At 38.2% G+C, this 25228-nt stretch overlaps 1 protein-coding gene across 7 annotated transcripts; it reads right to left on the reverse strand.

The window, feature by feature from the left end:
- Positions 1-913: 913 nt before the first annotated feature.
- trim9 (tripartite motif containing 9) lies at positions 914-24237 on the reverse strand. Of its 7 annotated transcripts, none has more exons than XM_016235378.1 (12): positions 23313-24237; positions 15950-15997; positions 15520-15615; positions 15295-15417; positions 11806-11916; positions 10269-10422; positions 9999-10144; positions 6169-6307; positions 4825-4863; positions 4342-4591; positions 2601-2763; positions 914-2394 (listed from the first exon to the last, which is right to left on the reverse strand). In XM_016235378.1, exons 1-12 carry the CDS (start codon positions 24150-24152, stop codon positions 2317-2319), a joined length of 2187 nt encoding a protein of 728 aa, XP_016090864.1. In that variant the 5' UTR covers positions 24153-24237; the 3' UTR covers positions 914-2316. The 7 variants fall into 7 exon arrangements, with proteins under 7 accessions (XP_016090864.1, XP_016090860.1, XP_016090862.1 ...); XM_016235374.1 differs by having other exon boundaries at positions 4288-4591; XM_016235376.1 differs by lacking the exon at positions 15950-15997 and having other exon boundaries at positions 4288-4591.
- Positions 24238-25228: the final 991 nt, after the last annotated feature.

Consider the following 25228-nt stretch of genomic DNA (forward strand, 5'->3'; position numbering starts at 1 on the left):
TAAATTATGGAATGGTTTATCCCATCTAGCAAAAAATATTATTGATTATAAGATGTATAAAGGATCATTTTAGTGCTGCTTTGTAATTGTTTTTTGTTTGTTTGTTTTTTGTTCTTTATGCATTTTATGTACCATGGGGGGAAGTCGTGGCCTAATGGTTAGAGAGTCAGACTCATAACCCAAAGGTTGCGGGTTCGAGTCTCGTACCAGCAGGGACTGTAGGGGGGGGGACTGAATGAACAGCGCTCTCCCACCTTCAATACCACGACTGAGGTGCCCTTGAGCAAGGCACCGAACCCCCAACTGCTCCCCGGGCGCCGCAGCAAAAATGGCTGCCCACTGCTCCGGGTGTGTGTGTTCACTGCTGTGTGTGCGCACTAAGGATGGGTTAAATGCAGAGCACTAATTCCAAGTATGGGTCACCATACTTGGCCACATGTCACATCACTTTATATAAGGTTTGTTTTTGGATTACATTATCTCTGGGTTTTTGACATATGTTGAAAATTAATTAGCAATCATTCACATTTACATATTTGGTATTGTAATTTAGCTTCTTCCTTAATTTCATTAGTTGTTTTTGTTTTCTTTATTGTTTAGGTGGAGGCTCTAAATAAGCCCTTTTGGGTTTTCTGCATCTCCCTGCACAGTATATGGATTGTACTTTTCTTGTTTTGTTTTTATTGTATATATTTTATTCTTGTGCAGATAAACTAAACAAAAAAACAACAACAACTAAACTTTAAAGTAATAATGAAATTATTTAAATTATTAAAATATTTGTGTGTGTGTGCGTGTATTACCCCACATTATTACGATTTAAAACATTAACATTATTACAAAGTTTTGCCATTGCAAATTTGCACAAACTATTTTCAATGGGAAATGACAGAAGACAGCTTTATATTGCACCTAATCCAGTTTATTGAGCATAGAAATTTACAGATAACAACAATTCAGACACAATATTAATAATAATGATAATTAATTTCTTATATTGGGATTCATTTATGAAAAAATACAATTTACAATGGGTGAAATTTTCCCTCACTGCACCCACATTCAATTGTTTGTTGAGCATAAACCATGTGCTCAACAAACAGATAAAGTACAGCACCTGCTCCATATTTTAACCCCACCAGTGGGATTTTTAATATTTTTCTTAATGCAAAAGTACATCCTTTATGGTAAACTAATAGCCGATGCTTCAAGCAGCAACAATGTATGCTGTCTCGTTTAAAGTCGTCTCTCTTTTTGATTTGCAGCTCTATTCTTTTATATTGCAATATTTTCTCACATTGAACATAAGCAGCACCAGTTATTTGTTTAGCATTTGCGTTTAGCTTGTGCAGATTTGAGGCAGCAAAGGAGAAATAAAACAGAGAGAGAGAGAAACAAAAAGTTTATTCATTCTCATCTCTCCATAATACGTTACGCAAGGCTGTGAAAATGCCTGTGTGTGTGTGTGTGTATGTGTGCATGTATTTGTCCCAATTAATGTTTTCTATTCTGTTCAACAAACTGAAAGCTATTACCTCCCCACTGACACACATTCAGCTCATTCTGGCATCGTCTAATATGTCCCAAATGTATGTTTGCTCATCCACTGTGAATGTGGAAGGAAGGCTGGAAATATCTCACGTTGACTGAGGTGTAATATGACAGAGTTTAGGTTTAGGGATTAGGTTTGGGTCAGGGTTTACAGTTTGAGTTTCAGGGTATGGTTTAGGATATATAACATTAACTGAGGCATAATATGAATGAGAAGGTTGTAATATTAGATATTTTACTCTAGTGTCTGTCCCCATCTGCAGTTAAAATCACCTTTATATGCAACAGAACATTTTTATGTAATGTAAAATGCATCCTCTAAGGTCTAACACATCAGTCACTTATTTCTAAGCTTAACTTCACACAGAGGATTTTATCATGAAACAACAGACAGACATCTGTTAATATCCAATAATCTGGGAGTTCACATCAGTGAGCACCTTTTTCCATTAAAACAACAATGACAACATCAATAATAATAATAATCATATCTAGAAACAGTGTAAGAAAGAGAGGGAAATGATTCAAGAATTTCAATATCAATTTACCTCACATCAGGTTCAGAGTTAAGGTTAGGGTTAAATTAACACTAACTAACCCTCACATATATCACGTCCATTTACATTTCAGAGCTCTCAGAACTTGTTAAAATGAATTAATGACTGTCTGCAGCAGTTCCCCCACAAAGTACTCACAGCTGAATCCATGCATACTTGTCTGTGCGTGTGTGTTTGTATATGAGTGTGTATCAGTTGTAATGACTCTTCAGCAGACTGAGCCTGCAGCTTCCGATTCTCCAGGTGTATAAAAATCTGGAATAGGCAGCCCAGAATGAAGAGTCACCTATGAAAAGAAACATACACAAAAATTGTATATATCGTATTTTGTTTCAAGTTAGCATATTAGTATATACTTTATATATAACTTTTTGAAAGCAGATAGAAAGTGTGTTGCATCATAAAGTCCACACAGATCTCATTACATCAGTTTTCACCTAAGTATATTCTTTTATGGATCTTATTTCATTGAATTAATGAAATTAATGTTACCTGAACATTGCGGTTGAGGCTGATGGCCGGGTAGTACATGCCCTCCAGTGTGTTGAAGGCAACGGGTCCCTGTTGCTCATCATTTATCAAAAACAACAGAATCCCACGAGTGAAATCCAGCAGCACACCCACAGTCGCTCCTTTACTTATTCCTCCATCCGTACTGAGAGAGGGAGAAGACAAAAACAGAAGATAAATGAAAGACGATGCATTGACCAAATAGAGTGCAAGACCTATAATAGACAATCATGTTTTTCAATAAAACACAAAAGTGTCATTTTTTAGTCTACATTTTTCTGAGCATTTCCTACAAATATATTACAGATCTTCCTGTTAGCCTGCTCTCCTCTGCATGAGAATAATATTAACCAGCAGCAGGTGGCAGTAATGCATCACGTTTTTTCCATCCACTTGAATGTGCTGTAGTTTTACTCATTTCCACCACAAATGAACCGGCCCCAGCTTTCCATCATATGCTTTCTGTCTAAAACCATGCAACCAGATGTCAGCAAGCCTGAACATGCATATTAATTTACAGGTACCGTAGAGATATGTTTGCTGTTCACAGAGCCTAGGACTATCACTGAGACAGGTGTAATTTCCCAGGACACCTATTTCAGTGATATCCCTCAGATAGTTGGGACATTTTATGCGTGTTAATCCACAACCTATGGAGCTTTAGAAATAATATTCAGATCCAACAGCTGATTCTACCACGCCATCTATACACAGGTAAAGACACTGAAGGTGGGAGAGTATGAAAGATAAAAAGAATGAAAACAATAAAGCATATTGTTCACTGTGACTGTGTGGGTGAAGGCGCTATTTCTATATTGCCAGCTGATGGTACAACTGCGGTGTGATTTATTAAACTGTAACAATAGTGTTGTATTTGCAATCTCTAGAGAAATGCTTTTTTTAATGTAAGTGGGTGTATTTTCTGTTTTGACAGAAAATCTTGTTTGCTGGATTCTTCTATGTTGGCACCTTGTCACAACATTGGCAATAATTTTGTTGACATTTCACAAATATATGTTTTAAACATGTAGTTTATGAGTCATTATGTGACTAAGGACTATTACAACAACATTTAGAACATATTAATTTATGTAATTATTAAAATGAGCTTCATTCATTGCTTCATGTAAGATTTAAATAGCATCCACTTTGTAACCAAGGGCAACAGTGAACATTTGTGATGAGGCGCTTTATCAGGCTTCTTTCCAAGAATTTCTTTCTATAATTTCATAATAATATAATATAATGCATTTTTTTTAAAAAAGTGATTGATGTCTACACTGTAAAAAAATATTTTTTAAAAGTTGTAAATAAAACAAAGATTATTGGAGTATGATTTATTATAAAATACTATTTCAGTTTTTCTACTTCAAAATGTCACATTTAATTCAGTGTGTTACTTGCTGTATCTTTGTAACTGTTTGTGAACTTTATGAGCAATTTCTGAAAGAGAATTGTTTCCACACCAATTGGTTTTCAGAGAACAAGCTGGTAAGTAATTAATTGCATTAAATTTGCTTCATGGCAACATGGCCTTTAATGATCATGGTTTCTGAATAAGTAATAGCATTATGTATAGAAATTTGATTGTTTAAGATTCTCATGATAATCATTTAGTCATAATTATCATCTAAAGAAGTTCCAAAACACAAGCATGCATACTTCATACCGATTGGTGTGCGAGTTGTTATGCATGAACCAGGAGCGGTTATTGTCCACATACATGGCCCAGGCTTTATCATCCTTCCCCAGCATCACGTCCTTCATGACATCCGCCCGGGCGATTCCAAACGCAGGGTCAGGGTGGTTGTCATAGCGATCGATGGTCATCTCCCAGTAGTGCACGCCACGAGAGAACCCTGTGTTGCCCATGACGACACGGTCGTCGTAACTGTTACACGTCACCGTGAGGTTGTCGTTGGACAAGATGATGTCAGGGTGGGCCGATGCAGGGTCAAAGGTGAACCAGGCAACTGCAGAAACAACACACACATAATACATACAGTCATGAAGGCTGGTTGAGCTTTGATTTACAGTAAGAATAAAAGTCCAGATGAGTTTAAGAACACAGAGAGAGTCGACACTGCAAATCAAACTTGCAAACACACACTCACTCTCTCACACACGCAAACAAACATACACAAGCAGACAAGAAAGGGTATATGAGTTTAACAATGATGATGTTCAGATATTCAGGCATTCATACCTGCTGTCAGAGTTTTACTACCATATGAAGGTAGACTCACTGAAATCAAGAGAAAGAAAGAGGGGAAAAGAGCGAGAGAAGGTTGGAGAAATAAAGAAAAGTGGAAAATGCAGAGGACAGAAAATGCAGAGGGGTGAAGGAGAGAAAAAAAAGAAAGTAACAGAATTGGGTACTGAAAGAGAGGAAGGAAAGCAGCAGATCAGGGAAGCTGGACTTACTCAGCGCTTACAAGTAATAAACTACTATAGAGCGTTAGTACAGTTAACAGCACACTAACAATGATATTCATTTATATTAGTAACATACAATTAGACATACAATGGTGTTCATAAAGACCTCCACAGCAGACTGTCAATGTGACGTCACTGGCACTTTCCATGAATAGGGTAGAAAAAAGAACCTGAACATCTTTAATTTTTTTTTCCATTAAATGATCAATGGTAAATGCTCAAATTCCAGGAATTCAAACTAATTATTATAAGACCTGTTTGATTTTCTATTTATTTTTAAATGATGATTTTGCAACAATGCAACAATGTGTGGTTTCATTATTTTCTAGTAATTTACAATTAACCTATTAAGTCTGACATATTATATTTGTTATTATATTATTATTTTATTATTAATATATTATCATAAAAATATCATTTTTGAAATGTAAGAATATAATAATAAAATATTATATTATAATATAAAATGTAAAAAAAATAAAAAGTTTTTGTTGAATATTATATTTGATACATCAGGCTTTTGTAGCTCATATAGTATTATATACGAGAATATGGAGGAAAAACACCATACTTTTATTAAGCTATTTTATTTTATAACATTTTAAACTGAACATTTAGAAATTAGGTGCAGTTGCTGATATTTATATGGAAAAAAGTAAGATGAAATTCTGATAGCTTGCAATACAATAATGATTGAGTGATATACTAATAAATATTCCTCAAAAGCCTGATGTATCATATTCGATACTCATCTTTTAAGAAAAACATAAAAAATAAATATACAACATCTATAAAATCTGAAAAAAAAGTTAAATAAAATAAAGTTAATTAGTTTTGAACAAAGTTTAAGGGTGATACATACATGCAAAACTAGCTACTAATTTAATTTTATGTTAGAAACAAGTTTATAAAATGTATCTGATGGCCTAACAACAAAAATGTATGCATCCCATTGCTTAAAAAAGACACCAAAGTATATACTATTTGTGGAAAGTGCACACTATATTGACAAAACTAATAAAAATCTGCTGTATTATTTTGCACTGACATGCTCAAGCTTCCCTGTGCATTAAGAGTGAGTGTGTGTGTGTAACAGTGAGGTAACATCTCTTACTCTCTGATGTCTGCATGACAAGCGTTTTGCTGTACTGGCCGACTCCACTGGAGTTAAATGCTTTAACACGAGATTTATAAGCGCTGTTGAAGTGTAGGCCATCCACAGTGCATATCATCTCTGTACCAACGTACACTTCCTGCAGAATACACACTTCAGTTAGTTAACACACATGGTTAACACCCTAACTGCATACTGCACATTATATACTGAATACTGCCTACTATTTTTTAAACAGAATACATGAAACAGTATACATGTTAAATATATGCTAAAAACTCTTCAATATTACTTTTTAGTTTTTTTGGTCACACTTGAAATGAAAGGCCAGACTCAGTGCACTACATTGTGGAATATGCAGTAGTACCCAACACACAGTGCTCCGTTGTAAACTGCATTATGACTAACAAATTAAGTCTGTGACTGAAATCGGAATAGCATACTACCATACAACTCTTACTATTACTATAGTAAGAGTAGTATGCTACTTCAAATTCAGCCTATATATTCCAAGGCATGCAGAAAGTATACATTCTACAGAAATAGTAATATGTAGCATGCTATGTGTATTCTATTTCTGCAGTATGTAGTACACATACTTAGCATAGAATGCAAATGTTCTAAATGCTGATGAATATCTTGGGAAAAACACAATGTGATACTGTTGCTAAAAATCTACCCGAAAATGGAGCAAATATGAGAACACATGAACCTGACTTTCTAAAATAAGAGCTTGGCCTGTTTAGAGGGTAGTATGTGTGTGTGTGTGTGTGTGTGTGTGTGTGTGTGTCAATGTATAGGTGACAACATGTGTGTCTAAGAGAGAGTATTTCAATGCATATGTGTAAGTGTGAGTGTGTGTGGCTATATATGGTAAAAGCATCTAAGTTTAATCTCAGGTGATTCATTTTATGATCAGATTACTCAAATCAAATCATTATTCAAAGACTTCTTTGAAAGAAAATAATGTTTTTGTAATTAAATAAATTAAATTGATCAAAAAGTAACAGTGAAGACTTTTATGTTGTAACAAAAGATTTCTATTTCAAATACATGCTGTTCTTTTGAACTTTCTATTCATTAAATAATTCTAAAAAGAAAATGTGTCATGGTTTCCACAAAAAATATTAAAGGGGTCATATGATGCTTTTTTAAAGACCATTATTTTGTGTATTTGTGTAACAGAAATAAAGAATGTAGTGTAGCGCACTGACTTTATAATCATTGTGAAATTGCTGTTTATTTTGCTGCACCGGCAGTTATAGTGTTAATACGGGAGAGACGAGCGAGTTAGTTCGGCTGCTGCGCCTGTGATACAGCTGTTCTGCGTTCTGATTAAAAGTTAAGACAGAGCGTCTTCTGTCTGTCATTCTTCAAACATTACAGTAGACATATTTTGGTTTACAAACTGTATTGTTTCATCAGTTAGCCACGTTAGCACTCGGCTAACGTATCCACCATTATTGTTTTAAGTATTCACAGTTTAGCAGCTAAACTTTAGCTGTGGGCACGATTCGCTTGCAAAAGTGTTTTTGTATTTTATGTCATTATTTTAAGAACGGATTGGAGCACTATATTATTGTTTTATGTAAAGGTGCTTTGTCAATGGTAGCGCTCGCTAACTAGCTCAAGGACTCCTCTCTGTGCTAATCACAACAGGCTTGGCCAGCTGACCAATCAGAGCAGAGTAGGCTTATAGAAGGGAGGGGTTTGCTCCGAAGTTGCTTGGAACGAATCATTTCGAAATCATTGGCATATGACTCTAATATTAAATGTATATTCTGAGAAAATTACAATGTTTTCTGACCTTAGATGCATTTAAACCTGTTGTAGTGGACTCCAACACAATATTAGGACACTTTAAAATACCATATGACCTGCTCTTTAAGAAATATTTCTTGAGCACCAAATCAGCATATTAGAATGATATCAAGGATCATGTGACACTGAAGACTGGAGTAATGACGGCTGAGAATTCAGCTTTGCTATCACAAGAATAAGTTATATTTAAATAGAAAACACAATATATATATTTTCCAATATTGCTTTTTTTACTGCATTTTAATCAAATAAATGCAGCTTTGATGAGCATAAAAGACTTCTTTCAAAACCATTAAAAAATATATGAACCCCAAAAATTTAACTTTTAAATGGTTTGTAACCCCGAAATGAAATGAAAATAAATCACAATTGGTCACTTGTGATCAGAATATATGAGCAAAGTGGAGCGTCAACAATTTCTCCTCCGCACTCCAAGCATTCAATAATCACTTCAGCATTTCCAGCTCCTCGCTCAACTGATCAGAAACACTGCTCTGCCTTCGCTCCATGATGAAATTTGTGGCTAAAGTATTTCATTATGTTTTGAAATATCACAAAGTTCTGTTCAGAACTTATATTAAATGAAAAATAAATACACAATACTAGAAGAATAGTTAAAAAAAATTAATTTATCAAAATTATTTCATCAAAAATATCTTAATTTGTGTTCCGAAGATGAACGAAGGTCTTACGTGTTTGGAATGAAATGAGGGTGAGTAGTTGATGACAGAATTTTCATTTTTGGGTGAACTATCCCTTTAATGCCAAGTGTAAACGGGGCCAGTGAGTGACAGTGGTTGTGTGTGTTCATGCATGCATGTGTGATCGTGTAAATCGGTGTTTGTGGGTGCAGTGGTTCTCTAATATAAATAGACTTCTGCAGTGAGGGACATGAATCATCTTTAGACTCAGGCATTTTGCAGCAAATGTGAGATGAGACACCATGTTTGTGGACTTGATCTATTGGAAATACATGCGTGTTCCTCATCATTCAAATGAACGTCACTCATTCTGACTGCTCACTGCCAAATGACAAACCCACGCTCAACAATATCACTATATTAATACAATGCACACTCACATCAGATGTGTACTTGCGTGCGTATATGCATGAACAATGTTTACTCCAATTTTTGTTCCTTTAGAGCAAAACCTCTTTCTTTTTGACAGATCATTGAGTCAGCTGAGCAGAATCATCATGCAGTGTCCAAAAAATAATAATGTATGGGCTCTGTAGGATTTCCTTGGAATAGTCATTATTATAGCAGTTTAGCTCGATGCTGCTATGAAAATATCTGTACTATTCTACGATGCAGTACTTTTATCATAAATTTAATCAGTGCTGTGTATTTCCATACATGATTTTGCACAGCTTTAGTTCCATACTGAAAATTAATGTGTGGAGTTGAAATACTGGCCGATCAATTAGGCTCCAATTTAGGACATATCAAGCTTTTCTAGCCCCACACTTTTTGTTGCATTCTGCTCAGCAACATGCCCATTCAAGCTCAGAACTGTCTGATACCTGGATCAAGAATCTAATAATTCCCATTCATCTTAATTGCAATATAATAACTTCAGAATGGCTGTCAATTCTGAAAGATGCTTTTGAGCAGCAGAATGGTAGTTAAAGGTTTGGAATAATTACGATTTTTTAAATTGAGGTTAATATTTTTGAAAGAAGTCTCTAATGGTCACCAAGGCTGCATTTATTTGAGCACCGAATCAGCATATTAAAATGATTTCTGAAGGTTCATGTGACTGGAGCAATGGCTGCTGAAAATTCAGCTTTGCATCACAGGAATCAATTTTATTTAAAAAATTTTATTTTAAAATATATGATATATATATATATATTATCAAATAAATGCAGTCTTGGTAAGCATAAGAGACTTTTCATCCTTTTCAAACATTTAAAAAACCTTAATTATTCCAATCTTTTGACCGGTAATGCATATCTAATCCTGAGAATGCAATTAGCACTGAAGGGTTCACTATGTGACACTCACTCTGAACTGGCCTCCATTCCCATCATCCAGTTCTAAAATGTAGCCATCCACAGCAATGGTGGAGAGAGGCGGCTGTTTCCACGACAGAGTCGCACTGTTGGTTTGAGTACAGCACTCCTCTAACTGAAGAATAGGAGCAGCTGGAACTAAACACACACAAAAAGCCACAAACAAAGGCAGACTGGGTTATTTTGGGTCCAGTGTTCTGTCTTACTGTGTCATTAAGGAAAGCCATGCAAAAAAATGAAACACACCCTCTCACAGACTCACCCTTCATCTGGATGAAGTCTAACTGGTGTATGGTCTGCAGCAGGGGTCCGCTGTCCAGCGTCAGGTCAAAGTCACTGCTCATGCGAGGGGTCAGAGAACCCTTCCCCCACTGATTCTCCGTCATATGGACCCGTCTTATCAGAGCATCTGAGATCTACACACACACACACACAGACTGTGATTCAGAATATATTACACGGCATTAAGTCAAATTAATGAAGTGTTGCCATCATGTAAATGTATGACCTTCTGTTAATTTAATAAGAATCCTTGGAGCAAGAAACATTTTGTGATCAGAAAAGTTTTGAAAGGCAAGGTGTCATTGAGCAAGAGTGCTTGTATTCGAGGAAAAGTTTTATAGGATCACACACTTTTTAACGAATATATTTCCATGACCTTTCCATGCCCTCTCCACTCATTTATGAGTAATTTCTAAGCAGTTTTCCATTTGTATATCTAGTCTTTTTTAATCTTAGTGAATTGTACAAAAGTCTTCACCAAGGTCCTCAAGAGACCAATGATGTTACACTGGCTTACAACCAGTTTTGCACAACACTCACAAAGAGCAATATAATAATATCTACTAGTATAGATATTAAAGTTCTGGCCAACAACAATAAGCCAATTATTTTATTATTATTGATACTTGAAAAAAGGCCGCTATTAAAATTATTTTAACATGTTGTTAATATATATTAAATGTATTATTATAATATATAAAAAATATAAAACTACTATTTTTTTATAAAAATTAAAAAATGAGACACTATAAATTAAATTCAAAATACTTTTTAAAAATATGCAAATGAATGTAGACATCGCCAAACCATAGAGTATAAAATTATGGCTGATGACTATTATTTTAATAATAATTTTATCATTTAATTTTTATAATTATTATTACTTCATTATTTTTCAAATAAAAACACACTTTTGTAAAAAATAAAAATGCTTTTAAAATGCTACAAGTGAAGTTTGGCATCACAAAATTATATATTTTTATTACATTACAGATTTATATTAATTCTGAGATTTGCTAAAAATAAGACTATTATTTTTTAAATAAAAAAGTAAAAAAGTTTTTAAAAAATAACTTAAATGAGTGTTCGATGATGGCAAAGGTAATCCAAATAAAAATAAAATAAAAACTGATAAAAGGAGCATGCAGAAATATCTAATACTGACCAATACAGAAAAAAAAAATGAAATATGGTACCTACATATACATATGTTTCACCCCTAATATCTAACCAATTAAATATTTTAGAGCAGAGCAAAGGTTGAGGAAAACACTGCAGTGCACTCTGACGAAGGACTTCATTGACCAATAAGAATTTCAGAGAAGCGGTCCAGTCTTTGGAAATCCAATTTGCTCTACTGAAAACTGATTTGGATCTTGGTACATCCTTAAAATAGCTGATGCATTCCCATCCATTAAAAGTTTCATCTGATCTTTCTCTAGTGTATAATCATCCTAACTTTCTGGCCCGTGTCAGCAGATGAGGTTTATTAGTGTGATACTAAAAGGGCCAATGACCTGGAGGAAGCCGCTGGGATCGTTTTCTTTGATAACTTCCAGACAGTATTCCATTAGTCCTGTGGTCTGCCTCAACTTCAGCGTGCAGTGGGATATCTGATCACGAACCACCTGAGACAAAAAGAAAGAGAAGGAATAAATTCATGATAACTGTGCTGTGGTAGGGTTGCTAGGCAACAGCAAGACCAATTGTCAGCATCCTCTCTGAGCAGCAAACACATAACTGACCTTTTACAACAACAAAAAAAACATATTAAAATCCATTTGCACTTCATGTCTGCTATTTCAGTGGATTAATGTATGTGTCCGTGTGTGCCACTCCAACTTCTACTTAAACCTACCAGTTACATCTCCTTTACATGATGCACAAGTACACACTAATACACACACACATGTCCTCCAAAGCTGCAGACAGTCTCAGAGAGCATTTAACCACATTGAATGATTCAAACATAAAACACTTCACATGAAAGCCATTCAAATCCAAACAGTATGAGACAGAACCAGACAGAACTGAATAAATGCAGTCTCATCTCGCAGAGCCACTGGTCAAAACTAGAACCCCAACATCTTTGTAACCATGGGAACAGGCCTGTGGCAGTATGGAGACAAGAAAGGAGAATAGGCCTATAAAAGATGCTAGCAAAAGCACCAATGCTCAAATACTAGACCAGGACCAGTACAATTGTAACATTACATTTCCCTTCATAACTCACAAATATATGTGTCATCTTTCAATGTAAAAAAACAAACATCTATATATGCCAAAAGTAACAGTAACATTAATTGACTTGAAAAGTAAAAAGTGAAAAGTAGACCACAATTTAATCTAACTAAAAACTATAACTGAATAATAATGCTTCACTGGAGGAAGCATCATTATGGATTATGGATTATTATATATTTTGGCCAGAAGCCAAAGAACAGTTTAAAGTTAAAGTGCCTTAATGATGGATTTGTTTCTTACAAACACACAGATTTTTACTTAACAAGACGTTAATGGATGGACTGGAGTTGTGTTTATTATTTGTGGATTATTGTAATGTTTTTATCAGCTGTTTGGACTCTCATTCTGACGGCACCCATTCACTGCAGAGGATCCATTGGTGAGCAAGTAAGTGATGTAGTGCAAATTTTTCCAGATTTGCTCCAATGAATAAACAAACTCATCTATATCTTGTATGACATAAGGGTGGGTATATTTTCAGCAATTTTATTTATTTTTGGTTGAACTATTTTTTGACAATTAAATTTAGCTTAAAAATTCTCACAAAATGATACAATTTTACTCAGTTTTTTTTCAGAGAGAAAGAGAAATCTACTGCAAATTAGTTGAGTTAAAGGTGCTGTATGTAAGTTTTTGACTCTACTAAAGCATAAAAATATCATAATATATTTGCAGATATTTAAGAAACATGTTAAGTTAACATACTTGTTTATCTGAAAAACAATGCTACAGACAGTTATTCTCCTTTGAAAATGTGCGTTCCGGGACGGAATGTCTGTCTTTGTTTTGGTCTGTGTAACCCGCCCACTGCCAGTTTACCCAATTGTATTTCGGCACCCCGGGTTGCCAGTTTGCGGAAAACACAGCATATTTCATTTCATTCATCGTCATGTGCGCTCGTTCCTGTTGGTGTCCTCAATCTGGCAACATGCATGTCAAGTCTGAGGAGGAGGGCCCAGGGTGAAAAAAACCCCTCTCCAATATATGCAATACCTAGTTCAACCACTAGTTGTCAATCCTACATACAGCACCTTTAATTTAATCACTCAAGCTGGTTTGTAATTAAAGAAATTTAGAGTTTTTTTAAAATGCTTTTGTCATTTAATTGAAAAAAGGGTGGATTAAAGATTATATAAAACTTAAAAGAAATGGTAAGCACTAAAAGCACCTCAAATATGCAAATCAACTTTTACATTTGCATACATTTCAATCTGGACACGTCATTTAACAACTACCCAAAATCAGGGTCATGTTAGTGCATTATAGATGAACTGACTAGAATTCTTAAGACTGCTTAACAGCACACTGATTTTACATTTAGTTTATTTCAGCTGCATTTCAACCAAAGAGAATTGAAGCACACTAACTATAGATGCAGTCTCACTGGATCAGCCTGGGATTCAGAGTCTGATTCAAGGACACAATGACTCGAGGTTAAACCTAATATCTCCGTGTTAATAGCCCAGATTTGTATCCATTAAGCTGCATTCCCCCCATGAAAGAAACCCTTTTTATATGGCATAGAAGCTTTGGCTAGAAATAGGCTGTTTTGACACACCAGCAATGGCTGCTGATTAGCCCTGCTGCCTAAAGCATTCTGAGCAATCGGAGTCCATTCTGAATCCAACTTTGGCAGAAAAGAGATTTAATGAATTTTTAAATGGAAAATAGGAATTATACACAGTGCCCAGTCATCTGTTGCCCTAATACAGAAATGTGTTGAGATTTCCATGAATGTAAGTTAAACACATTTTAATAAATCAAACATTAAATTAAATTCTATCATCATTTGCTCACCCTCAAGTCGTTTCAAACCCGTATGACTTACTTTCTTCTGCTAGAGTCAAAATAAGATATTTTTAAGAATTCTGATAAAAAAACAGTTTCTGTTCCTATTGATTTATTTTTGTATATCTTCTTTATATATATCTTATTTTGTGTTCCACAGTAGCAACAAAGTCTGACAGGTTTGGAATAATATTTTTGGGTGGACTATGTGTTTTCAATGTATTTTACTGTAGTTCTATTTCTACAAAGCTAAAAAAAATTTAATAAAAAAATAATCCTCTTGCAATTGAAAAAAAAAAACTTGTTAATTTAATTAATTCATCACTTCTATTAAAAAGCTTTAAGGTGGCACTCGCTAAACCTCCAATTAAGAAATCAAATCGACTTTTAATAATTAGTAATTAGTAAAAACATAATTAGCCCCAGATCCATTTTTACCTTGAAAATAGTACAGAGATCTGTCATTCTGCTTTTGTTGTTTATTAATGAACTCCTAAAAATGAGGAATGAAACCCAATAACTGAGAAATGAATGTTGCATGTCATCTCTTTAAAAACTCTAGAAACAGCAGGCTGGATAATTGGTTTATGCTTTTAACCATCTTGCCGTGTTCTATATGATAATGCATATCTCTATGCAAGAGTTCCTGCTGCCCTGTAGTTCATCTCACTACACTCCACAAATCCGTAAAAATACTATATGGCTCAATAATATAAAATAATTTTCTGTATTGATATTTCACAGGTGTTTTACTCATATTTTGAATTAAATATTAGATTTTGTTTTAGGTTTTAAAGGAAATGTCCATAAACTTCACAGAAAATATCCTGTCAGAACATATACTACCTTTTCCATTTTTCTACATATTTATTTTCTTACAGTGTACAATTCTTGTCACATTTATGTAAAACAAGCGGCATACTATTTTTATCTTAGAGATTAACTTTGGGGATGTTTTGTGTGGTTGTGCTTACTGTGAGTTTGTGTTCATGTTCTTTGGTTACTCTGCTGAGAAGCTGAGCTTTCCTGCGGTTGAGAGCTTCAATCAGAGCATCACACTGGGCGACCAGACATGCCTCGAATTCAACTCCATTCTCCTGAAACACAAGGTGAGGAAAAAATCAGATCATAAAAATTGATATAGCACTGCACAGGTGTGTGTACGAGTGCATAAGTGTTAGTGTGTGTCACTGCTGTACCTGTATGTGTTGTACCATATTTCTGAGCTGCACCAAGAACTCTTTGGCCTCTGTGGCCCGATCAGACAGAACATTTAGTGCTTGAGAGAGCTGTCCCTGGAAATATAAAGACAGAAGGAGACAGAGATGTGAGAAGATATAGGAAGAACTATATATAAAGAGCAATTGAACATTACTAACCTAATTTTACTAAAGTTCTAGTAATGGACTTAGGTTATGTGTGAACCTTTCTAAAGCTTTTTGGATAAACCAGTTCCAAAATCTAACAACAGAGAGGGGAAGTGACATAATTTGTGAGAGGTTAGTCATTAAATCTGTCATTTAAAGAGTGGGTGAGAGAATAGGAAGAGGAGTCAATGTGTGTGCGTCAGGCAAAGTGAAAGAATGTTACTATAGAGTGGGAAAAATATCCCATTATAAATGCTCTCACATTGCTATGGCAACCATCCGCCAAGAGACCTCCACTTTCATTTGTGGTCTGTTCTCAAACGAGGAACAAAAATGAGAGAACAAGGAATGAAACACAGTGCTCCAAATTTCATTCTATGGCCTACATACTAAATCACAGCCATATACACTACAGCATTACGCACTAGAACATTACATACTAGAGTCCTACATGACAGCCTCACACACTAAAGCCCAGCACATTACAGCATTACACACTAAACTAATACATAACATCCTAGACATTCTAAAGTTCTACGATGAGAACCCAGCAGGGGCAGTGTTACAGAAACATCCTATCTTAAGCATTTGAGAGCTGAAATCACCATTGTTGCACTCTAAAAAATGCTGGGTTAAAAAGGGACAAACCCAGCTATTGGGTTGTTTTGACCCAGCGGTTGGGTTGTTTTGAACAATCGAAACAACCCAGTAGCTGGGTTTGTCTCTTTTTAACCCAGCATTTTTTAGAGTGTGCTAAACAGATAGGACAGGATTCTAGAGTTTGGTTGCTTCTGTAATAAGGGCCCAGTTTCTACAAACCCATTAGTTAAATAATTAGGGCAAAACACCACAGGCAGAATGCTTGTTTTTTCTTGCACTGGTCAATTTTGAGATTTTGGCCTGTTGTCATGTCTTATTTCAGACTAGTGGAAAGAAAACATCCAAAATACACATTTAAGAGTTTATTATCCTTTATGCATTGGCATCTGCAGATTTTAATTGAAATGCATATCTTTAAAAGGCAATTTTATCAAAACAAGTTTTTTTCCTGCACAGAGTCAGAAATCTCCACTTCAGTAACACGTGCAGACGGCAAGTTCAAAAGTTGAACTCCTATTTATATTCTGAAGTGTTTTTTTTTTACAGAGGGGTTGTTCATATATCATTCACCTAATTTATATCACATTTTATTTCTAAAAATATGGAGAAAATTTATTTCTGTAAAAACCTTTAACTTGGTCAACAAAATGAAATAAGAATTTTGAACCTGGCTTTATCCAATGTTCAAATTTCCATTCTGAAAAACGTATGCATATTTGTGCATATTTAATGAGATAATGCCTCATTTGCATATTTAAACATAACACTTCAGAAAACATGTAATACAAAACAATTGTCTTAATGTATTGTGATTAATCAACTTGGGATGTATGGTGATATCTATTAGTTAACATTTATTCCACACTCACATGCAGTGTCTTACCTTGGTCTTGCCAACAACTGTAAAGGTATTATCACAAGAGTTCTCTTACCTTGAAGGAGTTAGTCACAATGGGATAATGGGATTGGTAAAAAGGGCAACAAGAATATTTGGGAAACATGTTTAGAACCAATCTTTTTTTCCCAATTTCCATTTGACTGCGCTAGTGGTGCAAAATTGCATACTTTGAGAGAAAAGATGAAAATCATCCATCTCTGCTCTGGAACAGATTGAAATCATCATTCTGCTGCATTTGAACTTTACTATAAATCTTTAGCAATGTATGTTTTGCACTAGTAATAAACCAGTTCCAAAATCGAACGACAGCCTTTTCACTGAAAAATAAACAATTTTTGTTTATAATTTAGTAAACAGTAAGTAAAATCTGTAATGTCTGTAAAATAACCATGCAAAATAAGTGAACTGTTAAAAAATACAAAGTTTTATATATAGCATTGTTATATCTGACACCCAGCACTCTAGATATCGACATTGGCCATGTGTGGACTACTATTTTACCAATTAAAATATTAAAATTGTACATATTTTGCACTGTTGCAAAAAAGCAGGAATATGACTTTCCGAGCATCAACACATCACAGGCCCCATTTCCTGCTTGCTGTGTAAGTGTCTGTGTATGTAACACGGAAAGATAGATGGAGAAATGGAGAAAAATAGAAGCATATGGTGCCCTGAGGCTACAGCAAATCTACAATCTGTTTAGTGAATGACGAGCAAGTGTCTGCAGTGCGGAAAGAGGGCATTTTCCTCTGATATGAGGCCAGCATGCCAGTGTTCAGTGAAACAGCTACATATGGGACCACAGTAGAGGACACTGATCCAAGATCTGATCTGTGCGTGCATGTGTGTGTGTCCCAAGTGCTAAAAGGGGGAAGCCGTATTTGGGTCTGCCGTGATGCTGCTGCTGTCCCAGTTCAAACTGATACAGTAGCCACAACATCACACATGGAGCACGGAACAGAGAGTAATGTAACTTAACACACAAAATAATGTAGCTCAACACATGGAGTAATGCAGTGCTCGAAATGAGGGGGTGGACAGTGAATTGGAATGGTTTCCTTATGCTGGGTAATTTTTTCTGCTCTCACATCTGTCTGCACCTGAAAATGTCTCCTTACCTACTACAAAAGTGACAGAGGGTTGAATGTTAGTACCATACAACAGCAGTTAAGCCAAATTACAAAATAAAATGCAACCAAATTCCAGAAATGTACTATTTTTAATTATTTGATTTGATTTCTTGATTAACAGATTTAAAATGTATAGTAATTTATCAGTCAATATTAGATATACATAACTGTTCAAACGTTTGTGGTCGGTAAGATTTTAAATGTTTTGGAAAAAAGCTTGCCTTCATTTGATAAAAAATACAGTAAAAACAGAAATATTGTGAAATATTATGACAATTATATATTTTATAATGTAATTTATTTCTGTGATGGCAAAGCTGAATTTTCAGCATAATTACTCCAGTATTCCGTATGATATGATCCTTCAGAAATCATTCTAATATGCTGATTTGGTGCTAAAAAAACATTCCTTATTATTATCAATATTAAAATCAGTTGTGCTGCTTAATATTTTCATAGAAACTGTGATACAAAAAATTTATCAGTTTCCACAAAAATATTAAGCAGCAGAACTGCTTTAAACATGAATAATTTCAGGATTCTTTGATGAATAGAAAACTCAAAAGAACAGAATTTTTCATCTATCACTCACATAGAGTTAATCTAATACCAATCATTTAATAACATCATTAAAAGGAATCTTCAGCAAATCTCATAATGAATATCAATTTTCATACTAACACTGTGGTACCTTAATACATTTATAGCATTTAAAACGTGTATTAAAAATTTCAGTGTATTAACCAGAATTTTAATATTGCCCATTTAGGTAACACTTTATTTTAAGGTGCCCTTGTTAGACATGTTACATGTACTCAGGGTTCTGGACTATCTGTGTGTGTTTTGTTCCCCGTGACCCAGTTTTTCCTCGTGTTAATTTGTTTCCAGCTGTGTCTATTTTGTCCCTCGTTATCCAGTGTTTAAAAGTCCTAGGCTGTGTCCGAAATCGCCCCCTATACCCTCATTCACTATTCCCTACATTAGGTCACTAATTCAGTTCACTAGAAGGAGTGAATGAAAACGAGTAGTGAATTCGGACACTGAGTGCACCGGAAGGAATGCAGCTTTTGCATAGTTTGTGCTTGCTGTTTATTAATCATTTGAAACTAGCAAACTAACAGCTTCAGTAGCAAAATTAAAGGATTTATCTTGAACTCTGTCACGAAAATTATGTATAAACCCTAATCAAACAATTTAATAATCAATTTACAATGAATTTATACCCGTGTTGTACATTGCGCTGTAAGCCATGGATGAGCGTTTTGTAAAAATGAAAGGATTGGGCGCCATCTTCTGGCGAGATGCGGGAATTAATTCGGCACGTGACTCTCACGGTGCATTATGGTTATTCTCTATTCGTTGAGCGTGCACCAGTTGTACACTCGTTTTTGCAGTGCATTGTGGGATTGAATGAGTGCACTCGAGAACGTCCACTATGGTTTTGGACACCACTAAAAATGGCTGTTCCCTCAAATAGTGCCCTATTTAAGGGTATAGGGGGCGATTTCGGACCCAGCCCTAGTCTGTTCAGTTTGTGTTTGTCAGGTCTGCTCGTTCTCTACGTGTGTTGGCTCAAGCTCCTATTGTGGATTATCTCCTGTGTTTCATGATTAAAGAGTGTTAAACGTTTCCTCGTGACTCCAGCGAGTTCCCTCAACAGCGTAACGTGACAGAAGACCTGACCAAAACAGTAACCTTTCTGTGTCAACCCTCCGTTTTGTTTCCCATTTTTACCCAGGGTCTTTTTTCCGTTGTTTCCTCATGGATGCCCTCCTTCACACGGAATATCTCCTCCTCCAGCTGGAGCAGGGGGAGAGATCACTTGAGGACCATACTAGACTGTTCCAGCTGCTAGCTAACACCAGCAGCTACCCGGACAATGCACTCTGTGCGTTCTACGACGCAAGTTTAAACACCGCGTGCAGAGCGCAGTCGTCCGAAGATGGTCCTCAAGCGGATTTCACCGCGTTGGTGGAGTGGATTCTGGCGAGAAACCAGATCCACTCCGGACCCAGAGCCCAGCTCACTATCTCCCCGCTGTGCGGCGCTAAAGCCCGAGCCCACCGATGACAGAGAGCCAATTCCCGCCGCGATCTACGAGCCAGCGCAATGCCAAGCGACTGAGCAGAGGATCACACCGAACGTAGAGCTCAACTCGTCAGACCAGGTGCGAGAGCCGGCGACAATGCCTGCCACGAGGGAGAAAGCCGTGGACGGTGTGAGCGTGGAGAGGAGCTCTGCCCCCTGCTCCGCGGCTGAGGGTGAGCTGAATATGGCGCGGCGAAAGTGCCAAAGCAAAGAGGAGAGGGCTCCAGTCCCCGAAACCAGTCCAGAGCGCCCTCCAGTGCCAGCTCCTCGTAAGCGCCCTCAAGTGTCCACTCCTCCTGAGCACCATCCTGTTCCCGTGTTCAGCCTAGAGGGGGCTTCCGATCCAGAGTTAAGCCCTGAATGCCCGGGGACTCACAAATGCCCATCCACCCACCCGCTCCTGCCTCCTCCGCCGCTATTGTCTGGCAGCCCCTCTGCTCGCTCTCAGCCCACCATCATTACTGTGCGAGCTCCGCGGGTCTGCCATCCTCCAGCGTCGCCTTGGCTGGAGAATCCCTCACCTCCGCCTCTGAGGCCCGGACTCCGCCTCGGCCCGTAAACCAAGTGGCTCCACCTCGGCTCCTAGCTCCCTCGCCTCCACCATCACCCGTCGATCCACCAGGCTCCCTCGTCCCTCCGGCTCCACCTTGGTCGGGCGTCGACCCGCCATCGCCTCAGGACTCCGCTCCTCTGGCTGCACCTCGTTGCTCCATCCCACCGGCTCCATTGGGCTCCTTCCTCCCGTCGGCTCCACCTGGGTCCTCAGTCGCTCCGGCTCCGCCGCAGATCTCCGCCTCAGTCGCCAGAGCCCTCAGCTCCACCCTGGCCCCCCGGATCCTCGGCATCCGTTGGCTTTCCGTCTCCGCCTTGAGCTCCTCCACCACCTGCTCCGCCGCCGTTGGTCGTCCCCCTGGAGTCGGCGGCCATTCCTCCTCCATGGCTCCTCCCTCCGTCGGCTCCACCGTGGGTCGCCATCATGGCTGTGGCCTGGGTCCTGCTTGGCTCCTCCTGCTCCAAGCCCCTCCTGTCTCCTCCCTAGCTCCTCCCTCCATCGTCTCCTCCCTGGACTCTGTCTGCCGGCCCCCTCCCGGACATCCGTCCTCCTCCTGAGCCTCCTCCTTAGTTCCCACCCATTTCCCCCCTCTGTTGTTCTACGGTGCGAGGACGCACCTTCCGGGAGGGGGACGATATGTCAGGGTTCTGGACTATCTGACTATCTGTGTTTTGCTCCCCGTGACCCAGTTTTTCCTCATGTTAATTGTGCTAATTTGTTTCCAGCTGTGTCTATTTTGTCCCTCGTTATTCAGTGTTTAAAAGTCCTAGTCTGTTCAGTTTGTGTTTGTCAGGTCTACTCGTTCTCTACGTGTGTTGGCTCAAGCTCCTATTGTGGATTATCTCCTGTGTTTCGTGATTAAAGACTGTTAAACGTTTCCTCGTGACTCCAGCGTGTTCCCTCAACAGCGTAACGTGACACTATTATAATAACAATTAATTATGCATAATTACATTTAAGTAACCCTACGACAAACCCTAATCCTAACCCTAACCATATCGTAAGTACATGTAGTTAATTAATATTACGCAGTACTTAAATGTATAATTACACTGTAACAAGGAGACCTTAAAATAAAGTGTAACCCCCATTTATCACTTTTCAGCCATAACATGACAATTATCAGGTAATATCACCCAGAATATTTAATATTGGAGCACCACTAGGTGGTCTCACACCAACAATATTTCTAAATGCTAAAGTAATGTACAGGCATAACCTGTGTGAGCCATGTTAAACCATGTACTTATTGATCCACCTCCATCCTTGTTGATTGCTCATGTTTATGGTTTCTGATTAAATAAAATGGTATTGCTGATGGTTTACTGCTAAATTAACTCCCTCACAATTTTATTATCTTGGATAAAGCAGCATGTTGGGACTAGGAGTGAGAGCGGGGACTCTTTCCTTATTCTTCGCCTCTCCTATGTATACAGTCTTTCTCTTCCACAGACAGACATAGTAAATCAGCTCACTGCCTCACTATATCATGTTGCTACAACAACAGGCCACGGCCACTGCAGTTTTACATGTTCCCTGAGGAATCCAGTCACACAGTTAACACAAGCATCCTGTACGGTTGAGTTCCCATCAACAGATATTTTGAAAATAACACAACATCACAGGAGCATTAAACCTCCATAACTTCAAAACAGCACTGAATGTGCACTGCAGTTATAATCATAGACGCCTCGAAATCCATACAAACATATATTTTCCATCAAAAATTTTGCCTTGAATACTTGGATTTGAATTACTTTTGTTTTTTTTATGTTGAATCTAAGCTGGAGAGCCGGTGCGCAAGTGTTTTTCATTTGGCCTGAATCATGGCTGGTTGTGTCGTGCTCTGTGTTTTAATTAGACCGGTGGTGTCTCACCCGTCACAGTGACAAGTCTAACTGCACTAGTCCTCTTATACTAAAACCAGAGTGCTCAGCCCACTGAAAGGAGATTTGAGCTGGTTTTAAAATGGTTTAGGCTGCACACTCTTAAAAATAGAGGTTCTTTATTGGCATTGGTTCCATGAATAACGTTTAACATTCATGGAATCTTTCCACTGCACAAAAGATTATTTACAGTGAACAAAAAAAAGATTCTTTACAGTATTCTTTAGACTAAGAAAATAATGTTTTTTTATAGAACTTTTCACTGAAAGATTCTTCTTCTCTAGCATCAATGTGTGAAAACCTACTTTTGGAACCTTTATTTTTAAGAGTGTAGCGGACCAAACCAACTGAAGACCAGCCCAGACTGTGAGACATCCAGACCAGGTTGTTCATCTGTTAGACCAGCTTAAACCAACTAGGATTTTTTAAAAAAAATTGTAAACAACAATCTCAACCAGTTTCCCCACCTTGTGGAGCTTCCACATGGCCCCCAGAGCTTTGACCTCGTGAGTGGAGTGTTTGCCGTCCTCCAGACACTGGTAGCACACGGGGGTCTTACACTGGACGCAGTACATACTCAGGTTCTCCAGCTCGTGCTCGGTGCAGGTGGAGGTCTTTCTGGGACTCGCGCGGCGGCTGATTCTTCCTTGCGCCGGCGGCACGAGCCGGTGTTTGGCTAGCGGACCCCGGGGCGGGTGGCACCGTAGGCGGCACGGATCGCAATAGAACACGTCGCACTGCTCGCACATGACCGTCGCCTCGCGGGGGCTCTTCTCGCACAGCTGGCACTTAAGCGCGGCCGCTTTACTCTGCTGGTACCGGTCCACAACCCCCTCCAGAACACGGTTCTTGGGGAAGCCCCGGAGCCCCCGGTCATCCAGCGTCAGGCTGCGATGGCACTGCGGGCAGGTGAGGCAAGAGTTTCGCGGGACCGGCGGCAGGACGCCGGTGTGAGGCAGCAGGTGGTGTTGCACCTGGGCCGGATGAGGCACGCTAGGGGGGAAAACGCGCACCCCGTTTGGGGACTTTTGGCACGGGGTGGTCGGTGCGCTCACGAACCCGCCGTAAGAGCCGTATCCGCTGTCCGCCTCGCTGTACAGACTCATCTTATCCAGGTCTAAGTAATCATAATCGGAGACGCCGGAGCCTGACGCGCGGCTGCTCTGCGGGGATTCGGCGTCGGGCGTCTGCACTAGGATGTTTCTCGCGCAGGCCAGGCAGATATTATGCGAGCACGGCAGGATGATCGGCTCGCGGAAAAACGAGCCGCACACCGGGCATTTCAACTCTTCTTCCATTTCATCCATCTTGTTGTTCGAGCCGGATTCGGAGACTTCCTATGACCGAAAACGGAATATTCCCTCCGATAGCAGCTCTGTACGTACGCGTCTCCTTCGCGTTCTCCGTATGCACCGGAGGATAGAGGAGGGGGCGGTATAAATTCGGTGGGCGTAGGCTGACTGGTGCACGAGCGCTAACAGCTACTGCATAAAATCGCTGTCGGTTTACGTGATGAGTTCCAGGAATCCAATCAAACTGATGATGCAAAGTATGGCATAAGTGCTTGATGAAATTGAGACACAGCCAATGTTTGTGGTAGTGCACCTGCTCTAACAGCGCGCCTGATTTTCCTATCCAACGCCGCTTAAGGTGTGTGTATGTAAGCTACATCACAAGTCACTCTTCAGCTCTAGTGTTTGACAGCAAAACATGTCTGGGAGCTAAATCTGAAATGTTCTTTCATAATTGCAAGGTGGTGATAATTATAGCAGATAGATCAAAATAATACAAAAGAGAAAATGTGTCCAACGCGCAATTTTTTGTCGATTCCATCCAATAGACGGCGATCCAGCAGTTGTTGCTATGGTTACCTCTCAACAAAAACGTTATCTGTTCAGACAAACTTTTATGGTGACTTAAATGTGTAGATATAATTTATACACAATGTTTTTTAGACAGCCATCCGATATAGACACCTGTCTATATCCAGACGTTATACAACAAAACATAGGCCTGCTGTAATTATTTATCACATTATTATAGAGTTACACATCACAGTTATATCACAATAACTGTATTGTTTCTTTAAAAAATATTTAGATTGCAGTTCACCTTGCTAAACAAAAAAGGTTGACCACCCTCAAAGCCATTGAAAAACTGTCACAGATTACAGTAACAGCTGCAAATAATGCTATTGATGTTTGTTATGCATTGACTTTCTTGCGATCACTGACAGGAAGGTAATGCTGTGTTTTAGAATAATCTAGGTGATGTTTGTCAGGTGTGTGGAAAATTTTACAGTGCAGCTGCTATTGATTTGACCAAATTTTTGACCTCTGTGTTGTAGTGTGTCATGTGTTTTAAACACGTGTGAGCCTCTGAA

Source organism: Sinocyclocheilus grahami, unplaced genomic scaffold, assembly GCF_001515645.1.
Source record: "Sinocyclocheilus grahami isolate Dianchi unplaced genomic scaffold, SAMN03320097.WGS_v1.1 scaffold466.1, whole genome shotgun sequence".
Taxonomy (NCBI): domain Eukaryota; kingdom Metazoa; phylum Chordata; class Actinopteri; order Cypriniformes; family Cyprinidae; genus Sinocyclocheilus; species Sinocyclocheilus grahami.